The sequence below is a fragment of the Amia ocellicauda genome, chromosome 5 (genome assembly GCF_036373705.1).
Source record: "Amia ocellicauda isolate fAmiCal2 chromosome 5, fAmiCal2.hap1, whole genome shotgun sequence".
Taxonomy (NCBI): domain Eukaryota; kingdom Metazoa; phylum Chordata; class Actinopteri; order Amiiformes; family Amiidae; genus Amia; species Amia ocellicauda.
The window spans coordinates 36,354,586-36,377,046 of record NC_089854.1 but is presented as its reverse complement, the minus strand read 5'-3'; the positions used below and the strand labels follow the sequence as shown (position 1 = coordinate 36,377,046).

At 42.2% G+C, this 22,461-nt stretch overlaps 1 protein-coding gene across 1 annotated transcript; it reads left to right on the top strand.

Moving 5' to 3' along the window:
* Positions 1-8,131: 8,131 nt before the first annotated feature.
* lta4h (leukotriene A4 hydrolase) lies at positions 8,132-22,443 on the top strand. Its single transcript, XM_066705012.1, has 19 exons — positions 8,132-8,342; positions 10,848-10,978; positions 11,199-11,319; positions 12,135-12,203; positions 12,544-12,648; positions 13,571-13,623; positions 13,866-13,938; positions 14,998-15,138; positions 15,612-15,635; positions 15,736-15,806; positions 16,045-16,156; positions 17,045-17,189; positions 17,623-17,726; positions 17,863-17,933; positions 18,346-18,400; positions 18,968-19,063; positions 19,304-19,386; positions 19,970-20,074; positions 21,517-22,443. The coding sequence occupies exons 1-19, from the start codon at positions 8,187-8,189 to the stop codon at positions 21,653-21,655; spliced, it is 1,854 nt and encodes a 617-aa protein (XP_066561109.1). The 5' UTR covers positions 8,132-8,186; the 3' UTR covers positions 21,656-22,443.
* Positions 22,444-22,461: the final 18 nt, after the last annotated feature.

Below are 22,461 nucleotides of genomic sequence, written 5' to 3'. Positions count from 1 at the left end.
AGGTCCATTCCATGTATGGCACACCTTTCAGATGTAGAGCTGTCATCTTATACACTTAATTCTCCCTCAGCGCTGAAAATATTCATGTCATGTCATGCCAAACATGACACAGAAGTGTGAAGTCCTATTTTCCACTTTACTTATTATATCAATGATGTCTAACATGTTCCTTCACCAACAGTCATATGCATAGTCTAACCCTTTTTACCCCCCATTAACAATTGGCATTTCTTATACAATCTGTCCATATGTGTTGGTATGTCATTTGGAGTTTACTGGGCTTGCTTCTCTAACATGTTTGATAGTACTGCCTTCTTATCTATTGTTTCAGGGTAGTGGCCACTGCTATTGTGCCCTTGAACCTTAATCACCAACAAGCCTTAACTACCAATATTATTACACAATAATGGCTGTAAAATCCTAGTGCATAAATCTATGAACACCACAGGAATAATAACTGAATGCCTGCTGTACTTCCTCTAAGCTGTGATGTTGATCACATGTATAAGCCTGACACCTTCACCTGGCCTAAGCCTCACCTTTACTGTGATACATTTGATCAACATCAGGACTCAGAAGAAGAAACCCCAGGGCCCAGTCTTTCAAAACTTTTGATCTGGATCAAAATGATCCAGATTTTGTAATCCCCTTTTCTGCAATCCAGGATCAGAGTAATCTTGCTGATTTTGTGTTGATTTTTCAGAAAATAATTAGATAGAATCATTCTGATCCAGATACCACAAGATCAAGATTACACAGTCCAGATTTGAAAATGCCTTTGTTTAGCATGCTAGGCCAAAAACACATGAGTAAACCCGACTAAAAAAGTGTAACACAGTTTGTATGTTACTTTTATTCACATATACATACATGCAATGGATAAGATAACTGATAGACAAAATTAAACTCTCAGTGGATAACAAAATAATTAACAACACAAAACTTCAAATTTCTCTGAAAACTGTTATAATTAATTAATTCATATCACGTAAGTAGTTCAGACATGCAAAGCGTCTCTTCAGCAGTCTATTTATTATTATTTATTTCTTGGCAGATGCCAAAAACATAAGAGCAATACAAAGTGCAAAAATACAATACAGTTGAAAGCATAATGCAGTTTACAAATTACTGGTAATGCAAGCAAGGGGTATGTCAAAGCATTACGTTGAATCAGTGCAATTTTACAGGATAATAAACTCCTAGATTACAAGTAGAGTCTGAACAGATGTGTCTTGAGTAATCACCGTAAGGAGGTCAAGGACTCTGCTGTCTTGACTTCAATGGGAAGGTCGTTCCACCACTTAGGGGCCAGGGATGATAAGGAGTGGGCTCTGGACGAAGGAGAGTGGAGAGGAGGCAGAGTTAGTCTTCTGACGCAGGAAGACCGCAGTGGCCTGGAGGGGATGTTTGGAGAGATGAGTGTCTGAAGGTTGCATGGCGTATTCTGGTCTAGGTTTAGATTATTGGTAGGTAGTTCAATGTGTGCGAATCGGGGCAGAGAGAATACCAGGTGAGCCGCAGAGTTCTGGATGAGCTGGAGTGGCAGGCAGGCAGGTAGTTGCAGGCAGGCTGGCCAGGAGGGAGCTGCAGTAGTCCAGGTGGGAGAGGACCAGTGACTGGACGAGCAGCTGAGTTGAGAAGTTGGCGAGGAAGGGTCAGATTCGGCGTATGTTGCTCAGGAAGAATCGGCAGGTGCATGGTGATGTGCTGAGTGTAGGAGAGTGCAGGGTCAAGGGTGACTCCTACGTTCTTGGCGGAAGAAGAGGGAAAGATTGTTGTAGATTCCAAGGGGATTGAGATGGAGAGGTCAGCAGAAGGTGAGGAGGAGTGGGGGAAAAAGAGGAGATCTGATTTGGAGAGGTTGAGCTTCAGGTGGTGTGAGTGCATCCAGGGGGAGATAGCAGACAAACAGGAAGAGATACAAGAGGGTATGAGAGGATCAGAGGAGGGAAAAGACAAGAAGATCTGGGCATCATCAGCGTATAAATGGTAGGAGAAATCATGGGATGCGATGAGGGGACCCAGAGAGCAAGTGTAGAGAGAGAACAGGAGGGGACCCAGGACGCAGCCTTGGGGTACGCCTGTGAGGAACTGTTTCTACAGTTCCATTTAGGCGCTCAATTGTGCTCCTGGTTGTTCCATGGGCACTGTTGAATCTTTCCTGTGCATCAGTGTCATTAGCCATGATAAGTGTGGGTTGCACTGTCACCTAGTATGATGCCCTCTGGGGGGTTTTGTTGAAATATTTGTAACATATTACTCTCCCTCAGAATTTGTGCGTCTTGGACAGACCCTGGCCATTTCACTACACAGTTGGTGATGATGAGGTCTGCATCTCCCACAAGTTGCACATTGATGCTGTGCCACCCCTTTCTGTTCACAAATTCCCATTCCCTTTCATGGGGTGCCTGTATGTGGACATCGGTGCAATCTATCACCCCAATAATATTTGGCATTTTTCCCAAATCAAAAAACTTGTGATTGATCCTCTTGTTGTGTTCTGGATTATTTGGAAAATAAACAAACTGTCTGACAAGGCTGGCCAATGCAGAGGAAAGTCTGTGTACCAAAAAACTGATTGTTGATTTATGGAAGCACAAACTGTCTCCAATGACTTGGTAAAATGCTCCACATGCATAGAAGCGCAAAGCCATAAGGACCTGTTCCTCTACAGTCAAGGCACAACTTCTTTGAGTGGTGTGTTCCAGATGCGGTCGAAGTATATTGGTAATGAACTCAATGTCCTCCCGACCAAATCTAAATCATGCATGAAGTTCATCATTTGTATACTCTTCAAATGGTTTTGGGCATTCAGTGTGAACCCTTGTGGTACATCATCTCCTGTGATGCTGTAGATGGTGAACAATGGATGTCATTGTCTACAATTGCTATAAAGATTGCTCAATTAACCTCTCCTGGTTTGATACTTGAACATGCTTTAGCATATGTCCAGGGGCGGCTTGGTTGGGCTACAGCCCCACCAAAAATCGTGTTAGCCCCACCTTAGCCCCACCATGCAACAACCAAGAATATCACCGAGCAGAATGAGCACCAGCCACTTCCATTTGCGTCACTGCGTCATTGCTGCATGAAATTGGCTGGCGTTAGCACGCAGTGCATCACACATTACACTGATCTGAGCCAAATTAGTTAACGTTAGCTAACGCTAGCTAGCTAAGTACTTTGGGAAATTGTAACATTGCTAACATTATTATGGATCGATCCAACCACAACAACCGGGGGATTGTGCTCCTTTGAAATGTAAATGGTGAGTTTGAATATATTTTAAATAATAGGGTCGATTTGGAAACTGTGCTGACTTTGTGGTGTTTTTTGTGGCCTCCGCGGCTACCTGTTGTGCTCCGTTAACTACTGTAGCTCTCTCTCTCACTATCTCTCTGTCTCTGTGTCTCTCTCTCTTATTTTCTCTTATTTTCTTATTTGTGTGTGTGAGGGGAGTGTGACGTGTGATGTACAATGCGTTGGGTTTGTAGCAGACAGGTTTGCCAGACAACGTGAACGAGTTGAAATAGCACAAATAGTATTGCCTAAACTCAGTAGTAGTGACCGTCCACGTCTGTTGCTCTCGATGTAATTTTGCGTGTGAAAAAGGAGTTAGTGCAATCATAGCAGCCTAATGCGTGGTATTTCTAGATACTAGGAAGGGTGCTATTCCATTGTGTGTGTATTCACATTGAAATTCAGATGTTGATTTGAGATCCACCACTGTATGGATTAGCCCCACCGTAGTTTAGCTAAAATAAATACTCTGCCGCCGCCAATGCGTATGTCAATATAAACAATCAGTTACAGCTGCAGAGACAGAAAGAAATTGGATGTACCAGCAACTAGCTTGAAGGGGACCAATTTCACCTTTGCTGAAATGCATGCCCTACCGGAGGGAGTATGGGTCAATTATGACAGCCTAATGGGCACATTCAACACCTCATGTCAGCGAACCCCAGTGACAGCCAAGATGAAGCATGGCATCTGGATCGACATTACCAGCAATGCTAATGCCACAGGAACTGGTCAGCTGCGAATGGTAGAGCAAGTGAAACTACGGTGGAAGATTTTAAAGCAGAAGGCCACCAAAGACCCACAAACAAGGAGAATTCACAGATCTCATTCTTGACAAGATCTCAGGCTCAGAGCACCTCCTGACCTCCATCATCCTATCTCCTGTGGAGACAGTTTGGAGACCCACCAGCTAGTGGCACACCACAACAATCAGAGGATCCTCATTTTCCAGAGGTAGAACCACCCCCCAAAAGAAGAAAAGAGGTTGAGAAAAACAATAACAATAATGATGCTCATGGGGAAACTGAAAAAGAGGAAAAAACAGATTTGTCTAGATGAGGAGCCAATCAAGCTGACCTTTCTCCAACTGAAAGCAGCAAAATTGTGCATTAATCGTCTTCAAAAACAACTGCAAGATACTGGGATTCATTTTTCCGACGTAGAACTTTAGACAATTTGTTTCTTGCAGCTATTATTTTCCGTTGCTTAAATTGTAAATATTTTGTATATATATTGAGGCATTTGTTAATTATTGGAACATTTTATTTCTTGTGTCAATTTAATAATTTAATAATTAATAATTTAATTTAAGTACTGTTCATGATTTATTGTCATGTTGTAGATCTTTTCCAAGATTCCCCACTGTAGTAACATCACAATATGTATTGAAATCCACCCTGAATCCACCCTTCCAGTGCGATCAAGATTATCCTGATTTTCAGCATCAAAACTATCCTTATCTCACCCTTGAGTTTTGAAAACCCCCAAAACACCCTTTAAACTGGATTAAATGTAGGATTGTTGATTACCAGATCCAGATCCCAATCTCAAAGGTATTATGCCTAAATGTGATTCCATTGTATTAACTTTCAAGCTGATTGATATAAACTAATGCCATTTCCTCTGAAACTGTCACAGCCAAGCCAGCCACTTCTTGTCAGTCTGTTCAACCTCAAACTTACAGTATTTAGCCGCTGTCCCTGAGTTGTGAAAACACTGTCTGGCTCCCTGTGTGTCATCATCAAATGGATGGTGTCCCTGTGACCTGGTGATCTTAATATGCAAAAGCCTAAATCAATTAAAGAGGTATGGGATCAGGCTATTGATATGTGTGAAAAATATACTAACCTTCTCCCAGGATGGATAAAAAGGATATTTTTCTGGTATCTCAATTCAAAGTTGTCGTTTTTCTACAAGTTTCCCTTTCTCAGTATTCAAACCCTCTGAACCTATCAATCAAAAAGCGACTGGATGTATTATTAGCTACCAAAAAGAGCAGGAAATGTTGAATGGCCTCCTCTCATTTGTAACCTTCCTTATGTTCTTATGTTTTGTCAGGCAGCTTAGACAGAGCATTGCTGTCTGTTGTTTTTTCCATTCAGCTGGACTCATCTCCCAGAACACATTTATGCTGCTTGTAACCTATTTTTATTCACTTTCCTGTCAAGATCAAGCCAGAGCATTTTGTGGTGCCTGTGGACGTTCTGCTTTCTGATGTCAGTACTTCATATGGAGTCTGTGTGTGTATAGCATCATTCCCATGCTGCAAGACAAGCCCGTCTAACCCACTACTTCTTGAGTAATACATGACACGACTGAAGAATTTTAAATCACTTTTTTTTCACCACTGCAGGCAAAATATTAACTTTCCTTGTAAATACAGTGCAGGAATTCCTTCCACATGTGGCATAACCTGTAGGATGTAGTATTATATCTTCTGCACAATGGGTTGTGCACTGCTTTCCCTTCCTAGTAGGATTGATGTTTAATTTTGTGAGGCCATAATTTTGACCAACTACAGTACAGCACTTACATAGAGCCTCAGATATTTTGATAAATCTTAGTTTTCAATGTAGCTGTTACCAGGGCTGGCCAAGGGTTTAATAAGGGCTAATTGATTAGGGTTAATTCATTGTTTAGTTATAATTGATTTAGTGTTGTATAATTGCTGTATTGGTGGGTCACACGGTAGTTTTGTTATGGACATACACTCCCAACACTCACTCCTTGATCCTCTGCAATCCGGCTTCCGCACAGCTCACTCCACTGAGACGGCTCTCCTGGCTGTCACTGACTCCCTCAGCTGTGCTCGGGTGGCCTCCCTCTCCTCAGTCCTCATCCTCCTTGATCTCTCTGCAGCATTTGACACCGTTGATCACTCCATCCTCCTCTCCTGCCTTGCTGACCTTGGAATCTCTGGGACTGCTCTCACCTGGTTCTCCTCCTACCTCAACGACTGGACCTACCAAGTGACATGGCGAGGCTCGTCATCCATCCCCTAACCTCTCCTCACAGGCGTTCCCCAAGGCTCCGTCCTGGGCCCGCTCCTGTTCTCTCTCTACACTCGCTCCCTGGGCCCCCTCATCGCATCCCATGGTTTCTCCTACCACTTCTACGCTGATGATGCCCAGATCTTCCTGTCTTTTCCCTCTTCTGACCCTCTCATCCCCTCTCGCATCTCTTCCTGCTTGTCTGCTATTTCCGCCTGGATTCACTCGAACCACCTCAAGCTCAACCTCTCCAAATCGGATCTCCTGTTTTTCCCCCACTCTTCCTCACCTTCTGCTGACCTCCCCATCTCGATCCCCTTGAAACCCACCACACTCCTTTTTCTTCTGCTAAACACCTAGGAGATTCTTCCTGAGCAACATCCCTTCCTCACCGACTACTCGACTCAACTACTCGTCCAGTCCCTGGTCCTCTCCTGCCTGGACTACTGCAACTCCCTCCTGGCCGGCTTGCCTGCAACTACTACCCACCCATTCCAGCTCATCCAGAACTCTGCAGCTCGTCTGGTATTCTCTCTGCCACGATTCGCTCAAGCTACCCCACTGCTCCGCTCCCTCCACTGGCTCCCGATACCGGCATGCATTCAGATCAAGACATTGACCCTCACCTACCGCTGTCTCGACCATACTGCACCAAGCTACCTTCAGTCACTCGTCTCTCCTTACATCCCCTCCAGACCACTGCGCTCCACCAGTGCCAGAAGACTAACTCTGCCTCCTCTCCACTCTCCTTCCTCCAGAGCCGCTCCTTCTCATCCCTGAACCCTAAATGGTGGAACGACCTGCCCACCGAAGTCAAAACAGCAGAGTCCTTGACCTCATTCCGGTGCTTACTCAAGACGCATCTTTTCCGACAGTACTGTGACCCTACATTTTGACAGCACTTAGCTTTACCGTCCAGGATGTAGGACCTCACTTACTGTACTTGTATAAATTGTAAATGGAATTTGTAAATTGTATTTTGTATTACTATGTTTTAGTTAACTTGAATTTGTAATGATTGATGCCTTGTACTTAACTGTATTTTTGCACTTTGTTTTGCACTTATGTCGTAAGTTGCCCTGGATAAGGGCATCTGCCAATAAATAATAATAATAATAATAATAATAATAATAATAATGACATAGTATTATTATTTACAGTTAGGTCCATAAATATTTGGACAGTGACACAATTGTCATCATTTTGACTGTGTATGTCACCTCAATGGATTTGAAAGCAAACAATCAAGGTGTGCTTTAACTGTAGACTTTCATCTTTAAGTTGAGTGTAGTCACATCCAAACTGGGTGAACGGTGTAGGAAATACACCCATTTTTATATGTGTGCCCCCCAATTTTAGGGGCTCAAACGTAATTGGACAATTGGCTGCTCAGCTGTCTCTGCTGTCCCATGGCCAGGTGTGTGTTATTCCCTCATTAGCTCAGTTACAAGTAAGCAGATAAAAGCTCTAGATTTGATTTAAAGTGTGGCATTTGCATTTGAAATCGGTTGCTGTTAACACGCAATATGAAGTGCAAAGCGCTGCCGCTGCGAGTGAAGCAAGCCATCATTAGGCTGAGAAATACAAACAACTGGTTCCCTTGTCTTTATGGATGATGTGACTGCTGACAAAAGTGTTAAGATCGTATGTTTTTCAGCCTTTTGCTAACTTTAGTCAAAAAGACATACACACTGGCCTTTATTGAAACCGCATCAGAGATCACTCGATAGCGTGTAACCGGTGTGCATTCTGGGTAATGTCGTTCGCAGCGCCTCCAAATGGCTTCAATTCCTTATATCGCAACTACAATACCCACAGCGCACCGCGCAGAGCGCAAACACGTGGATAAATGGCTATATAAGTGAATCTGTGCCGATTGCTCTGGACATCTGAACCATGGCTCCTGTGAACGATCCCAGCTCGTTTTCTGCTCTATCAAAGTGCATCACCAGACACCTGAACCTGCGCTTTCATGTTGACTTTGACAGTCGTGTCATTAAAGGCAAAGTGGCCCTGACTGTAGAAATACTGGAGGACAAATACGCCAGCCTGGTACGGTAACGAACTTTCTCAATCTACGGCACATATTGTAACACCGGAGTGCTCACTGTGATCACGCAAGGATGTTAAAGGCATGCTTTTCATACATTTAATACATATTTACCTGGCAATGTGTTGTTATCACTACTCGTGTTAGACTATCGTGTCCACCGAGGAGAAAAACCAAAAGATCTAAAGAATATTTGCATTTCATCGACGCGCTGAAATATTTTGTTGTTGATCTAGCAACTATTGTTACCAATACAATTTTAAAATGTAATCAGATTTGACTGGATATTCTATTTTTATTTTAAATAATAAACAATTTACTCCTACCACTACCGTTATAATGAGCAAAAAGCAACAATGGTTTTATTACAGAAGGAAAACACTTGAAATCACAGCTTTCTTCGTGTGATCAAGAATCCTATAGTAAATCATGTAGCATTGAAGTTTATATCGTACAGGAAATGTTTAGTTTTGCAAGATTGATCGTATTCAGCTCAGTTGTGAAATTAAATGTTATAACTTCAACTTGGTTGTACCTGGGTCCTAGTTCGATCACCGTATCTTTATTTTTCATTGCCGGTTTCAATTTTTGTCACTATTACCACTTCACTGAACAATGATAGCGGTCGAGGGAGTTGATGTTTATGTTGATTGGACGTCAGAAAATCTAACTTTGCAATGTATGCCGATTTTTTTTTTTTAAATTGTACTTTTCAGTAAAAGGCAAACCACTCCATCTTATATACCTTTTTGCTTTCGAAATACCTGCTGCACTGCATGCATATAGTGCACTTTCACTGTTGGGTTTGAGTTTTCAGAATGTGTTCCTATCTTTTACATGTTTGCTTTGTTTTACTTGCCTATGAATTACACGGCTGTCACTGTGTCACAAAATCATTCTTGTTACGGTCACTGCTGTTCTATGGCAGATATCCGTATGAAGGTATTATGCTGAAATGCATTTCAATGTTCTTTAATTGATGTTTTTATCATAAATGTTCTGATTTACCAGTATTCATTAAAACATATATGCTCATGCCATTTGTTTTCCAGAGGAGATGGCCCTAACCCATAATCTAAACCAAATTTTATATATAAAATATATTAGATTATGGGTTAGGGCCATCTCCTCTGGAAAACAAATGGCATGAGCATAGTGCAGCGTCAGGAGGGTGTACAGATGTAATGCAGCAGTGAAAATGATCAACCTGACCCTGCGTTTTTCTGTATATAAGACTCCAGGAGTTTGTACACTAGTTGCAGTGGCATGTTTAATATTGACATAAAACATTATTAATACACAAGATTATCTTGTCCACTTTGGCACAACTGCATCCTGCTTTCGACTGGTGACCTATAGAAAAGGAGCAGTGGTTGCACTTTCAGAGACTGCGAGAGAACAGACAAACAAACCAACACCTGAAGTGTGTTTTCTGTTATTTTGTCTGCACTGACATGAGGCAGTAAGCTTTGATGTGGTGAAGAAGTATGGAGTTGTACAACCAATTGTTCTTGGGAGTTAAGTCCCAGTTTTGTCATAGGTACTTCTTTTGGACGTAATTAATGTATATCAATGACTTTAAGTACAGACATCTAGATTCGTAATGAGAGGTTATAGCTGCCTTATGTGCTTTATGATCAGTTTTTCTTTTTTTGTAGCTTGGGCTTCATCAGTGATCTTCAATTTTCTCTGTTGGCCTTTTTAATATACAGTAAAATGTAGTATCCAAATCCATTCCTGGGTGCCAGGTTTCTGTGCCAACCAATACCATTATACATTGATTCAACCAGTTTATCCCCTCTCCCACACCTAATGCAGTTCATGGTTTAAATTTACCTAACAAAACAAAAACAGCTGGACTATGACCACATTAGTTCTAGATTTGAAGAACATGGTTGTATAAGTGTTGGACTAAAGGCAGGACTTTCAAATCAAGCCTTTAATACCCAGCATTAATAAATGCATGTTTGTAGGGTCCCATTGAATTCCAAATTGAATCCTTACAAGTTAGGTTGAGTTCCTTTTATAGCACAAAATGAAGGGTTTTCAAACCATTTTCATGGGAGGCCGTTTCTTATTCAGTTTATTCACATCAGTCTGCTAATCGCTGTGTTGCTTAGGTCAGAGCAAAAAAAAAAAAAGTTTGCCATTTTTAGTGGATTGCCCAACGTCAAGTAAAGTGAAGCAAACAGTCAGTGTGTGCAACCTTCTTGATACAGGCGGCAGTGCGGAGTTCAGACTGCTTCCTCAAAATGTAGGCATTGGTGGGCCCTGGGATCAAAATGTTGCATTGATTTGCACAATCTTGAGTGCTTCTTGCATGTCTGTCCTTTTTTTATGCATTAATAGAGAACTGATACCCTCAGCCCAACAAGGAATACTGGGTTTGGGTCATGAGATCATTGGTGTAACTTCCACCTGATTGATATGTGCTGTAGCTCATTTAAGAAATTGATGAAAGAAAATGGGATTTGAATTGTTAAACTACAATTTTTGTTTTTTAACAGATTCTTGACACCAAGGACTTGAAGATCAGCAAAGTCACAGCTAATGGGCAGGAGGCCAAGTTTTCCCTGGGACCCCAGCACAGCTTCAAGGGCTCCCCTCTGGAGATCTCCCTGCCTTTTGAATTGTCCCGGTAAGGGGAGATGGTAGCTCTCTGCACTTTGTGGCCTAAATGCTCATTAATCCCACCAGCTGGGCAGACTCAGTTTGCAGCTGGAGTTTTTTTCCTTGAAAGCTTAACGGGCTCCACATATGCCAGAAAGGCTGCTCCTGTAGTCTTACTCAGAGAGAGCCCTTCTGTCGGATGGAGGGGACAGCAGCACAGAATAACTGATCTTTGTGGTTTTCCTCAGGGGTCAGCATGTGATCATCGAGGTGACCTACGAGACCTCCCCCAAGGCCTCGGCTCTGCAGTGGCTCACGCCTGAACAGACTGCTGGGAAAAAGCACCCTTATCTCTTCAGTCAATGCCAGGTATTGTCTTGTATTAGGCACTAGAGAAACATTGTATGGCTAACAATATTCTAAAAGAAACCTATATATAAAACTAATGAAGTGATGTGCTATGGTGAAAGTGACGATTCATAAAGCTGTAGGGGGCGGGGAAAAAAGGCTGTCAAGTCCTGCCGGGTTTCAAGGTGTAATTGCCCGTCTGTGCTGACGGTGTGTTGATATGAGAGGGCAAAGGTTCCTGTTCCTCACAGTGCAGTGAAGCTGAGGCTTATTCACTAAAAGAACCTTGATCGATTTATCTTTTAAAATTAATCTTCAGACTTAAAATAAGCCGAATCATCAAACTCCGATTATCAGGACTTTGTTTTTATTACTTGCGCTACTAGGCTTGACAACTTTTCACTTGTCGGCAAAAAGAGGGAAAGGGGGTTTAATGAACGAATCAGAATTGTTATTGTCGGTCTTCCCCCTTTTCTTTTCTCTACATTCTAAGATGTAGTTTTGGGAAACTGCAACCCTTAAATGTCCCAAAGAAGGCAAATTGCTGTCCGTGAATAAGTGTTTGCTTTTGTGTTTTTTACTTAACAATTTGGAAGGAAAATTCAGAAAATAATTACACCAGAGTACATAACAGTGAAATGTCTTGGTAAGTAAATATTTATCCTTCATCTCTCAGGGGAGGGAAAAATAATACAATTCCTTGCTGCAGGAAATAGTTATGTAGATAATTCAGACATGCTTCTGGGTTTTGAGGCCAACTGTGAGGTTTAATTTACTGCATTCCTGATTTTATTTTTTTTCCCTTTCCTTTCACAATGTTCCTGTTATGCCTTTAGGCTACCCACTGTCGGACCATGGTCCCTTGTCAGGATACCCCTTCTGTGAAACACACCTACTATGCGCAGGTACTTTGCTTTTTGTAAACCACTTCTTGTTTTTACACAAGGCCAGCATATTTTCAGGTTTGCTTGTAAATGTAATCTCAATAGAACATTTGCCAAATGTAGACCATGTGAATTTACCCAGTCAGGTCTGTCCAACTTGCTTCTACTCAAACCCATCCTTTTGCATGTGCTTGCATGGGCTGAAACAAATGCTTCTTGGTCCTGAAAATGCCCCCAGGTAAGCATAGCATAGGTTTTTTTTTCCAGCACTCTGAATGCTGTGTCCCAGAATTCCTCTTGACTTTTTAAGATTTCTTCTTGGGTGTGAATAGAGGAGTAAGTGTGACTGTTCTCGCTCCAGGTGTCGGTCCCTAAGGAATTGGTGGCGCTGATGAGTGCAGTGAGGGATGGGCAGGAGCCAGACCCTCAGGACAGCAGCAGATCTGTGTTCCGCTTCAGGCAACCCGTAAGCTCCCGGCCCGTCCAGCACACTCCCTCTACAGGGGTGACTCCAGCCATAATGCTGTCGCCCCATGTGTGAGAAACTCGAATAAGCGTTATTTTCTGTTGAGTGGAAGTCAGTATCTTCTCGCAGACAGACACTTGGTAACTGTGCATGACCAATACCTGCCTCACGAGGAAAGGACAGCGAGGCGTCCTGTGTGCATCACGCTGTATTCCCACATGTCCTTTGTAGCTGCACAGCCTCGGGTGTCTGGATACAGACACTTAAAGTTAATGCACATTAGTGTTTTCCTATAATTTTCCTTTTCTTTCATCTTATTTGGTTTGATTTTGCTTGTACTAGTGTCCCGTTCTTGTCTTTCAGGCTTTCACAAAATAAAATTTGAATATGCAGTATTTTAAATCTAGTATCTTTATCACTCGGTTGAAGTGTCCTATCTTCAGTCGTATAACTTGTCAAAACATTTGTTTCTCATCCGTATTTCTCACTAACTACAACCAATACTTCCTCATTTTATTTTGATATCTGTTCTCTTGAGCTGTGAAATGTAAATTTCAGTCTTGCACAATATGGTGCTTTAAGTGACAGATGTAACGCTGAGGAACATTGCTACAGTAGAACACACTTCAGGCACTGAATGTCTTTGCAGATGCTGCACTAAGCACACAGACGCCAAAAGAAGCTAAAGGAACTCCTCCTATATTAATGGGTCTTGTGCTTTTATTCCATGTTTTCAATGCTAAAAGCATGCCAGACTTCACGTCGCCTTCTGCCTGGCTCTGAGCAGTATGGCAAACCCCTATGGACAAAAAGCACAAGCATTTCTCCATGTAGAACTGCTCTAAACAACATGCACAAAAAAATGAATTTAACAGCTCTAAAGTGTTTTTTCTTTCCCTCCCCTCCCCTCCCCATTTTCCAGGTCCCCATGCCATCTTATTTAATAGCCATAGTGGTTGGTGCACTGGAGAGCAGGTAATTCCTCCTTTTGTTTACACACCGCAGCTGTGCACACACATGAGTCCCAGTCTTTTCCACCGGTCCTGTGCTTTTGTGGCCCGTGAGTGACTGACTGCAGTAGGTGTTTCCACGGACTGTAATACAGCCCATCTGGTCCTGGGAACTGGGCCCTCCATCTCCCATCATATACTGTGTATTTTTAATAAGCATTTACATCTTATTCTAACGAGGCCTTATTTTTGTCTTGGGTTTGATAGAGAGATTGGTCCGAGGAGCAGGGTGTGGTCAGAGAAGGAGCTGGTGGATCTGGGTGCCTATGAGTTTGCAGAGGTATGTGTGCTGGTTTCCATCCCCCTAGCTTGACTTTGCTAAGTGGCATAGCTGTCTCGGGAGTAATACTGTGGCACCTTGCCTTCCTCCCAGAGGGAAGCTGTTCATTCACCTAGCTCTTCAATTAATGTATACCCAGGCCTTTGGAACCACTAAGGGGGATATTCCAGTACCTTTTATTTATGTATGTATGCATTTTATGTAGGTACTGTTTGTAGTGTTGACACACTGAAGATGCAGCGGTTACAAATAACAAGCAAACTGTTTAAAGCTGTTTTGTGAAGAGAATGTCAAAATCCACATTTTGTAACCAGGAAAGGACAGTGCTAGCACACTGAGCGATCAGATGGTTTCCCCCAGTCTGTTTTGGTTTTAGTTTGTGTGTAGCCGCAGATGTTGACAGTAGAATTTAAAGTAGGCTTGGATCTACATGAGCTGTCCATGAACATCCGGACTGCAGTATCTTGCCTCCCATCAGCGCCTGATTTAGACCATTCTGTTTAGATTACATCTACAGACCATTCTGATCTTGTACAACATGTTGTGCATTGTATATAAATCCATAGAAGTTGCCCTTGGGGGGAGGGCGGAAGCTTTTGCTAAATGACAATATTCAAAATAAGATCATGAATATACATGCTCTCAAATTTTAGTAAGCAATTAATGTGTGAAGACTGTGCTTTTCGCATGTCCTGGCACCCTCGCCTCGCTGCAGCGCTGCATTGCTCTGCAAATGGCAACAAATTGTGCACTTGGATTCAGAGTCTGGTTTATTGGGTGACCCGCCCCCAAGTTTTATCTGCGTCCAGGAAAAGGAAGACACTGTGGCTTCTTAAATTCTTTCTGCATTGTTTATCAAGAGCAGATTCTGATCTGTTCAGCAGTGTCCAGCCACAAAGAGGCTGACATGTAGCTCACAAGCTCTGCAGTCCAGTTTTCTGAGCCCGACCATTGTTTTAACCCTTAAAAACCCACCTACCACGTTTCCCAGGATTGAGCAAGGCCTCTGTGTCTGGCTGTGAGCTAATGTCCTGCCCTGTAACCTTCCTCTTTTCCCAGACCGAAGCCATGCTGAAGATTGCAGAGGACCTGGCCGGGCCCTATGTTTGGGGTCAGTATGACCTGCTGGTTCTCCCTCCTTCCTTCCCGTATGGAGGCATGGAAAATCCCTGTCTGACATTCGCCACCCCCACGCTGCTGGTGAGTTGAGGGGTGGGGGTTTGTGGCTCTTCACTGGGCCCTCCCCAGAAGTGAACGGTGTATAGCAATTCCTTCCCGATACCTGTGCCACACTGTAGCATTTCCACACATTCACGTATTGACATTTTTATTTTTACTGCAGACCAGGGGTGGCGGCAGGGTATGGCTTGGTTGGGCTACAGCCCCACCAAGTATCGCGTTAGCCCCACCATGGAACAACCAAGAATATCATCGAGCAGAATGAGTGCCAGCCAGTTCCATTTGAGTCACTGTGTCATTGCTGCGTGAAATTGGCGGGCGTTAGCGCGCAGTGTAGTCTGAGCCAAATTAGTTAACGTTCGCTAACGCTAGCTAGCTGAGTGGTTTAGCCAAAAAAAATACTCTGCCGCCGCCAATGCTGCAGACTATAAACTGTGTTAATTCCAAATATCTAGAGAATACCAGTATACTTGACATTTCTCTCTCTCTTTCAGGCAGGTGACCGATCCTTGTCCAATGTAAGTTTTCTGACCCCTCTTTTTTTAAATCGCATTGTATTTGATTTGATTTGATTTAATTCAGTCTTTCATAGCTAAAAGCATGCTTTCCTTTTCTTAGGTCATTGCACATGAGATCTCTCACAGCTGGACTGGCAACCTGGTGACCAACAAAACCTGGGAGCACTTCTGGTATGTCTTAGTCAACGGGTGAATTATGCAAGGGAATTAATGTGGCAAGACCGATGAAAACTGGTCATCTTGGGAATTCATAATTGAAATAGGAAATGGTGCTCATTTCTGTTGAAAGTGTTTGTGAATGATTACCTCTGCCCAGAAAAGAAACCCCAGCAGTAGCTGCATTGATTGGCTGGGACAGTAGGCAGGATGTAACTGGGCCTTCCTTCTGAGCTGTCTGTTTCCAATCCAGGCTAAACGAGGGCCACACTGTGTACCTTGAGAGAATGATTGGCAGTCGCCTGGTCAGTGAGCAGTTTCGACAGTTCAAGGCAATCGGAGGCTGGAAGGAGCTTCAGGAATCGGTAACCGTTTCACTGGTTGAAATTCCCAGTTACTAGAGCAGTGGTTTTCAACGTGTGGTCCCCGAGGGTCCTCCTGGTGGTCCGTGGGGTGTTGCAAATGTGAATGCAGAATGAGGTGCAGCCTGGCCCCCTGGTCCCAGGGCCCCACTCTCCCACTGGCTTGTGTTCAAGCAAAACTGAGTTCCTCAGCTGAAACAATCATTACAATAATGTGCTTACTTTTACTTTTTGTACAGTTTAGTTAACAATCATTTTGAGAATTCCAGGGCCTTGTATAATTTTATATTTTTTTAAACTTAATGAAAGCTCAGATTGGCCACATTTATGACTTCAATTCATGGGGTCAGCTCATGGAGAGCGGAAATGGAACACAAACTAGCAGGACGGAGGGGCCCCGGGGCCAGGGCTGAGAGCCACTGCTCTAATACCAGGAATCTTTTCACAAACTCTACGTAAAGACGCTTGTATTACTTTTTTTTTTTTTTCCAGTTTCTGTAACTGACATTTAGAAAGGTTAAAAGCAGCTGTGACTAGGGTAATCATGTTATTTCCTTTTGAAAATATATTCACATTTTGGTTGGTAATGAAATCTCACTTTTATACAAAGATCTCATTTTGGTTTTAAATTGAACTTTATCTGCAGAATGTGGTGGCAATTCAACACTTTGGCACCATCTCTCTAGGCACCATCTTGCTCTATGTGTCAGTTAGACATTTGCTTTGCAAATTGCTTTTCTTGACTCTAGTTCAGTTACCTGGTCTAATTTTCGAATTTGAGGATTTTGTCATATGTCAGTAATAATTGGCAGTATTTTTCATTTGTCTTTCTTCTGTTTAAGTCTATGCTAATAGTTTTTTTTTTTTAACCTGAACCCTACGGTGCTGCAGGTGAAAACCTTCGGAGCCAATAATCCATTGACCAACCTTGTGCCAAACTTGACAGAAGTGGACACGGACGAGGCTTTTTCCTCTGTCCCCTATGAAAAGGGTTTTGCTTTCCTCTACCATCTGGAAGAGCTAATGGGAGGCCCAGGTAGCTACCAGACACGCCCACACACCTGCGAGAAAGATCGGAATAACAGAGTTGTCTGCCTGTGCTATTTTTAGATTTGTATAGTACAACAATTGCTGTGGATCCTGGTTCTGTTCATCTGTACACAGTGCAATTACATTGTACATTGGGCTGAGTAAACCAATGCCTCATTTGTAATTGCCACACTCAAAATCTCTCCAGTATGTCCCTTTGGAAAAAGTGGAATAGGACAATGGTAGTCTCTCAACCTACTAAACGTTTTTGTTCCAGAGCATTTGCATTTTCCGAAGTTCTCAATAAGTCTTGTCCGTTCTCAATCTACTCTTCAGTGTTTTTAATTCTTTAGAAATCCAGATGAAACGTGTCTTGGCACAATGGCATTTCAGGGCTATTGCAGTTGCAGACTGAAGGATTTTGTTCTTGCTTTTAACAGAGGTGTTCATGGGATTTGTCAAGTCCTATATTCAGATGTTTGCTTATAGCAGTGCCACCACCGAAGACTGGAAAAACTACCTGTACACCTATTTTAAGGACAAGGTAAAACATACCATGAATAATGACTGGGTTTTAAAAGCCTGTTTTTAATTACAAAAGTGAATAAAAACATGACCGTGTACTTGAGTTTAATACCTCTATTTAGCGGTTAATGTTTACCCTCTTTAAATATGTATAGGTTGATATTCTGAACAAGGTGGACTGGGATGGGTGGATGCACACACCTGGAATGCCACCAGTCAAACCACAGTAAGTACACTGAAGAGAAACTGCTACATTAATACAAATAAATTGCATAAAGGTAAAGAAAGGAAGATAGATCTGCCAATAGGGTACGATAGTTATCAAGTTTATTCAAAAATTGGATTGGTGGGGGGGATAAAACAAAATGTTTAACAAAATACTCTGCACTTAATTTAGCTAAAAACTTGCTAGGATTTTCTTTACTGTGTGATACCTTTGAGGCAAATTGTATATAGAAATCCACATTGTTACCTTATTGTAACCATTTTCACTTCCAGATTAGATTAATCTTTTATATAAGCAGGTATATGTGTTTTAAGAAAAATACACTTGATCTGTTGATTTCCTCTGATGGAAAGCATAGCTGGGAAGTGTTTTACAGATCAGATTGTCTAAATTAATCCTGAAACTTTTTCAGGTATGACACCACCTTAGCTGATGCCTGTATTGCCTTGTGTCAGAAATGGATCAAGGTAAGTTATGGAAAGAATTAAATTCTAGTGATTCATGTGATTGTGTTTACACCATGTACTGTATTTTGCTCGTATACCTAATTGGTCTGCATCCATCATGGCTAGGGAACATCCTGTCAGCATACATACAGCTGCCCAAGTAGAAAGTCCCAATTTCAGCCCACTTGCCACTTCAAAGCGGCAGGTTTTTTTTTTTTTTTTTTTTGCTGATGCTTGCTGGAAAACAGCCACCGGATTGTCATTTTCTGGGTTTTATACATTGCACGATGCCAAAGTAATAAAGATATGGAAAAAGCATAAGTAGATTAGAGCCATAAATGCAATCTTTAGCTGCTGTTTCTGCTGACATCAACATAAATATTAAATTGGACAGTGTAAAGAGCAAGTGGTGGAGTTGCAATAAAAACTACCTTGTATTTATACCTTTATATTTCCACACATTGTTTCTTGAGCTTGCTAACCGTGCTTACAATATTGTGCATCTCTGTATTTATTGGCTGATTTTGCTTATATAATGGCACATTTTCTGAACTTCAATGCAAAATGTGTTTTCCCTCCTTCTCCAAGGCAAAGGAGGCTGATCTGAAGTCTTTCAGTGAAGCGGATATAAAGCAGTTGTCTTCCCACCAAGTGATCGAGTTCCTGGCTCTCTTGCTGCTGGAGGTAGGGCTGAGGGCCAAATGTCTGTCCATATAAACACACCAGTGATGGTTAGGCTTAGTGCCCACACTGCCCACAGACAGCCAGTAAAATGACAACTGACTTGTTCAGTTTTTAAGCATTTAGAAGTTGTCAGGAAATGTAATTTATAAACTGGATAACTTGGATAAGCAGGAATGCAAAGTGTGAATGATTATTGCATGTTACTTCAGCTTTCATAAACCCAATCTTTTTTGGTTTCAGAACCCGATCCCATTGTCACACGTCAAAAGAATGCAGGAGGTCTACAATTTGAATGCCATTAAAAACTCTGAAATAAAACTCAGGCAAGTTGCCTTTTTTTTTTTTTTTCTCCAGTATTTGAGCTTTGTGTCCTGTTCATGGTACCAGCATCAACTCGCTTGTTAACATATTGGGGAAGTTCGGTCACTGTGAGATGTTCTAAACTCTGAAAAACATGTTGGGGTTGTTCTTTCACCTGTGTTTACAACTGAACATTTGACACAGGATTTACTACTGACTAAGGTGTGTGTGTGTGTGTGGGGTTTTTTTTTTTTTTTTTTTTTTTTTTTTAATCGCACACTTGTAGCTTCTCAACTACCTCTTTTGAGAAACTTCAGAATGTCAGAAATGAATTAAAACTGATTTGACTTTCTCATGATGTATAAATATTGTACCTTTTAAGTATTACATTTTTAATCTAAAGCACCTGTTTATTTTTTATTTAATTTAGTCCAACTATATTTGTTTTTTTGCATAAACCAGTACAAAACATTTCCTTCCTCCTTGTTGAAATATTTGCTCTTACCAGCTTTTGAAAAGAGAGGTAATTGCGCAAGCTGCGGTTTAAGCAGGAAGAAGCCCATTCCATGCATACATGCTGACCTGGTTACTGTGGTGTCTTTACAGATGGCTGCGCGTTTGTGTGCGTGCCAAGTGGGAGGAAGCCGTCCCATTGGCTCTCAAAATGGCCACTGAGCAAGGGCGCATGAAGTTCACACGCCCACTGTTCAGGTAACCGTCCTTCCAGAGAGGTTCTCCTCTTAGGCTACGTGTTCGTTTTATGCATAGTTTGTTTTCCTTTTAACGCATACACTTGGCAAACAAATTTTGCTTCTACTACAGTGAGGGGGAAAAAAGTATTTGATCCCCTGCTGATTTTGTACATTTGCCCACTGACAAATAAATGATCAGTCTATAATTTTAATGGTAGGTGTATTTTAACAGTGAGAGACAGAATAACAACAAAAAAATCCAGAAAAACGCATTTCAAAAAAGTTATAAATTGATTTGCATGTTAAGGGGGGAAATAAGTATTTCACCCCTTCGACTTAGTACTTGGTGGCAAAACCCTTGTTGGCAATCACAGAGGTCAGACGTTTCTTGTAGTTGGCCACCAGGTTTGCACACATCTCAGGAGGGATTTTGTCCCACTCCTCTTTGCAGATCCTCTCCAAGTCATTAAGGTTGCGAGGCTGACGTTTGGCAACTCGAACCTTCAGCTCCCTCCACAGATTTTCTATGGGATTAAGGCTTCTACTGGCTAGGTCACTCCAGGACCTTAATGTGCTTCTTCTTGAGCCACTCCTTTGTTGCCTTGTCATGCTGGAATACCCATCCACGACCCATTTTCAATGCCCTGGCTGAGGGAAGGAGGTTTTCACCCAAGATTTGACGGTACATGGCCCCGTCCATCGTCCCTTTGATGCGGTGCAGTTGGCCTGTCCCCTTAGCAGAAAAACACCCCCAAAGCATAATGTTTCCACCTCCATGTTTGACGATGGGGATGGTGTTCTTGGGGTCAAAGGCAGCATTCCTCCTCCTCCAAACACGGCGATTTTGAGTTGATGCCAAAGAGCTCGATTTTGGTCTCATCTGACCACAACACTTTCACTCAGATGATCATTGGCAAACTTCAGACGGGCCTGTACATGTGCTTTCTTGAGCAGGGGGACCTTGCGGGCGCTGCAGGATTTCAGTCCTTCACGGCGTAGTGTGTTACCAATGGTTTTCTTGGTGACTATGGTCCCAGCTGCCTTGAGATCATTAACAAGATCCTCCCGTGTAGTTCTGGGCTGATTCCTCACCGCTCTCATGATCATTGAAACTCCACGAGGTGAGATCTTGCATGGAGCCCCAGACCGAGGGAGACTGACAGTTATTTTGTGTTTCTTCCATTTGCGAATAATCGCACCAACTGTTGTCACCTTCTCACCAAGCTGCTTGGCGATGGTCTTGTAAACGTACAAAATCAGCAGGGGATCAAATACTTTTTTCCCTCACTGTATATCTCCGGTTTTATTTTAAAGCTTTTTATCCCCCATCTTCTATTATTGACTGATTTTTATTATTGTTCACGGGTCTATAATGTGTTCTACAGCATTGGAGTAAACAAAAACTTAAAAAATAGTATGCTGTGTTTCTTGTTCTGCATAAATTGTTTTTGTGGTTTTCAGGGAGGTGTACAACTTTGAGAAGTACCGTGAGGAGGCAGTCAACACCTTTCTCAAACACAAGTCTGGCATGCACCCAGTCACAGCCATGCTCACTGCAAAGGATCTGAAGCTGGACCAAGCCAAGAGCACTGGGCTCTAGTGAAGCCCTCTGAGTCGGGGGTCCCTGCGATCGCACACTGTAACGCTTGAGCTGCTCTTAGGGAATATTCTCTCCAGGTTAAAAACCATTCACATCCAGTCTGAAACTGGTTCCAATAAATAACACCAAGCCATACTGACGCACCCTACATTCAGGTACTGGGGTGTTCGGATTATAGCTTTGCAGGCTTTGCAGAATTGCATCTCTCAGGGAACCGAGCCTTGACATTAGAGAGAGAGCAACATTTTAAAATAATTATCTGAACACTTTTTTAAGATACCAGGCATAAGAGCTCAGACTTTGTGATATATACATTAAAACAAAATGTTTACGTCTCCCATTTTCACATAATCAAGAATCAGGTGTTTTCATTGCTTTTGCAATATAATAAATGTTCATGAGAAAAACTGGAGTGTATTTTTGCATCACATCCATGTGTTCTGTGTGTTCCTCAAAGTCCCTTGCAGTCATGCCTGTGGGTTGAAAGTGTTGGTGAAAAGGGGAAACCTATGGGCAAGGGGAGCTCTCTGTGCATCATGACAGGAAAAAGCACTCTTTCTGATAGTAGGACTTGAGAATATTATTGATTCTGTGAGTTGCCAGCTCTTGCAGTGATAATTTTCAACATGCCTAGATTGCTAAATGCTGAAAGACTTTTTATTTCTCAAGAAGTGAGAATTGCAGCCTGTTCAACTTCCTTCCTTGTGTTGTTGTGCTTGTTTTCTCCATCATTGGTTGATTTTATTCAATAATAAACACTTCACCAGGATTTCTTCCTGTAACACTGATCTGGATTATTATTATTA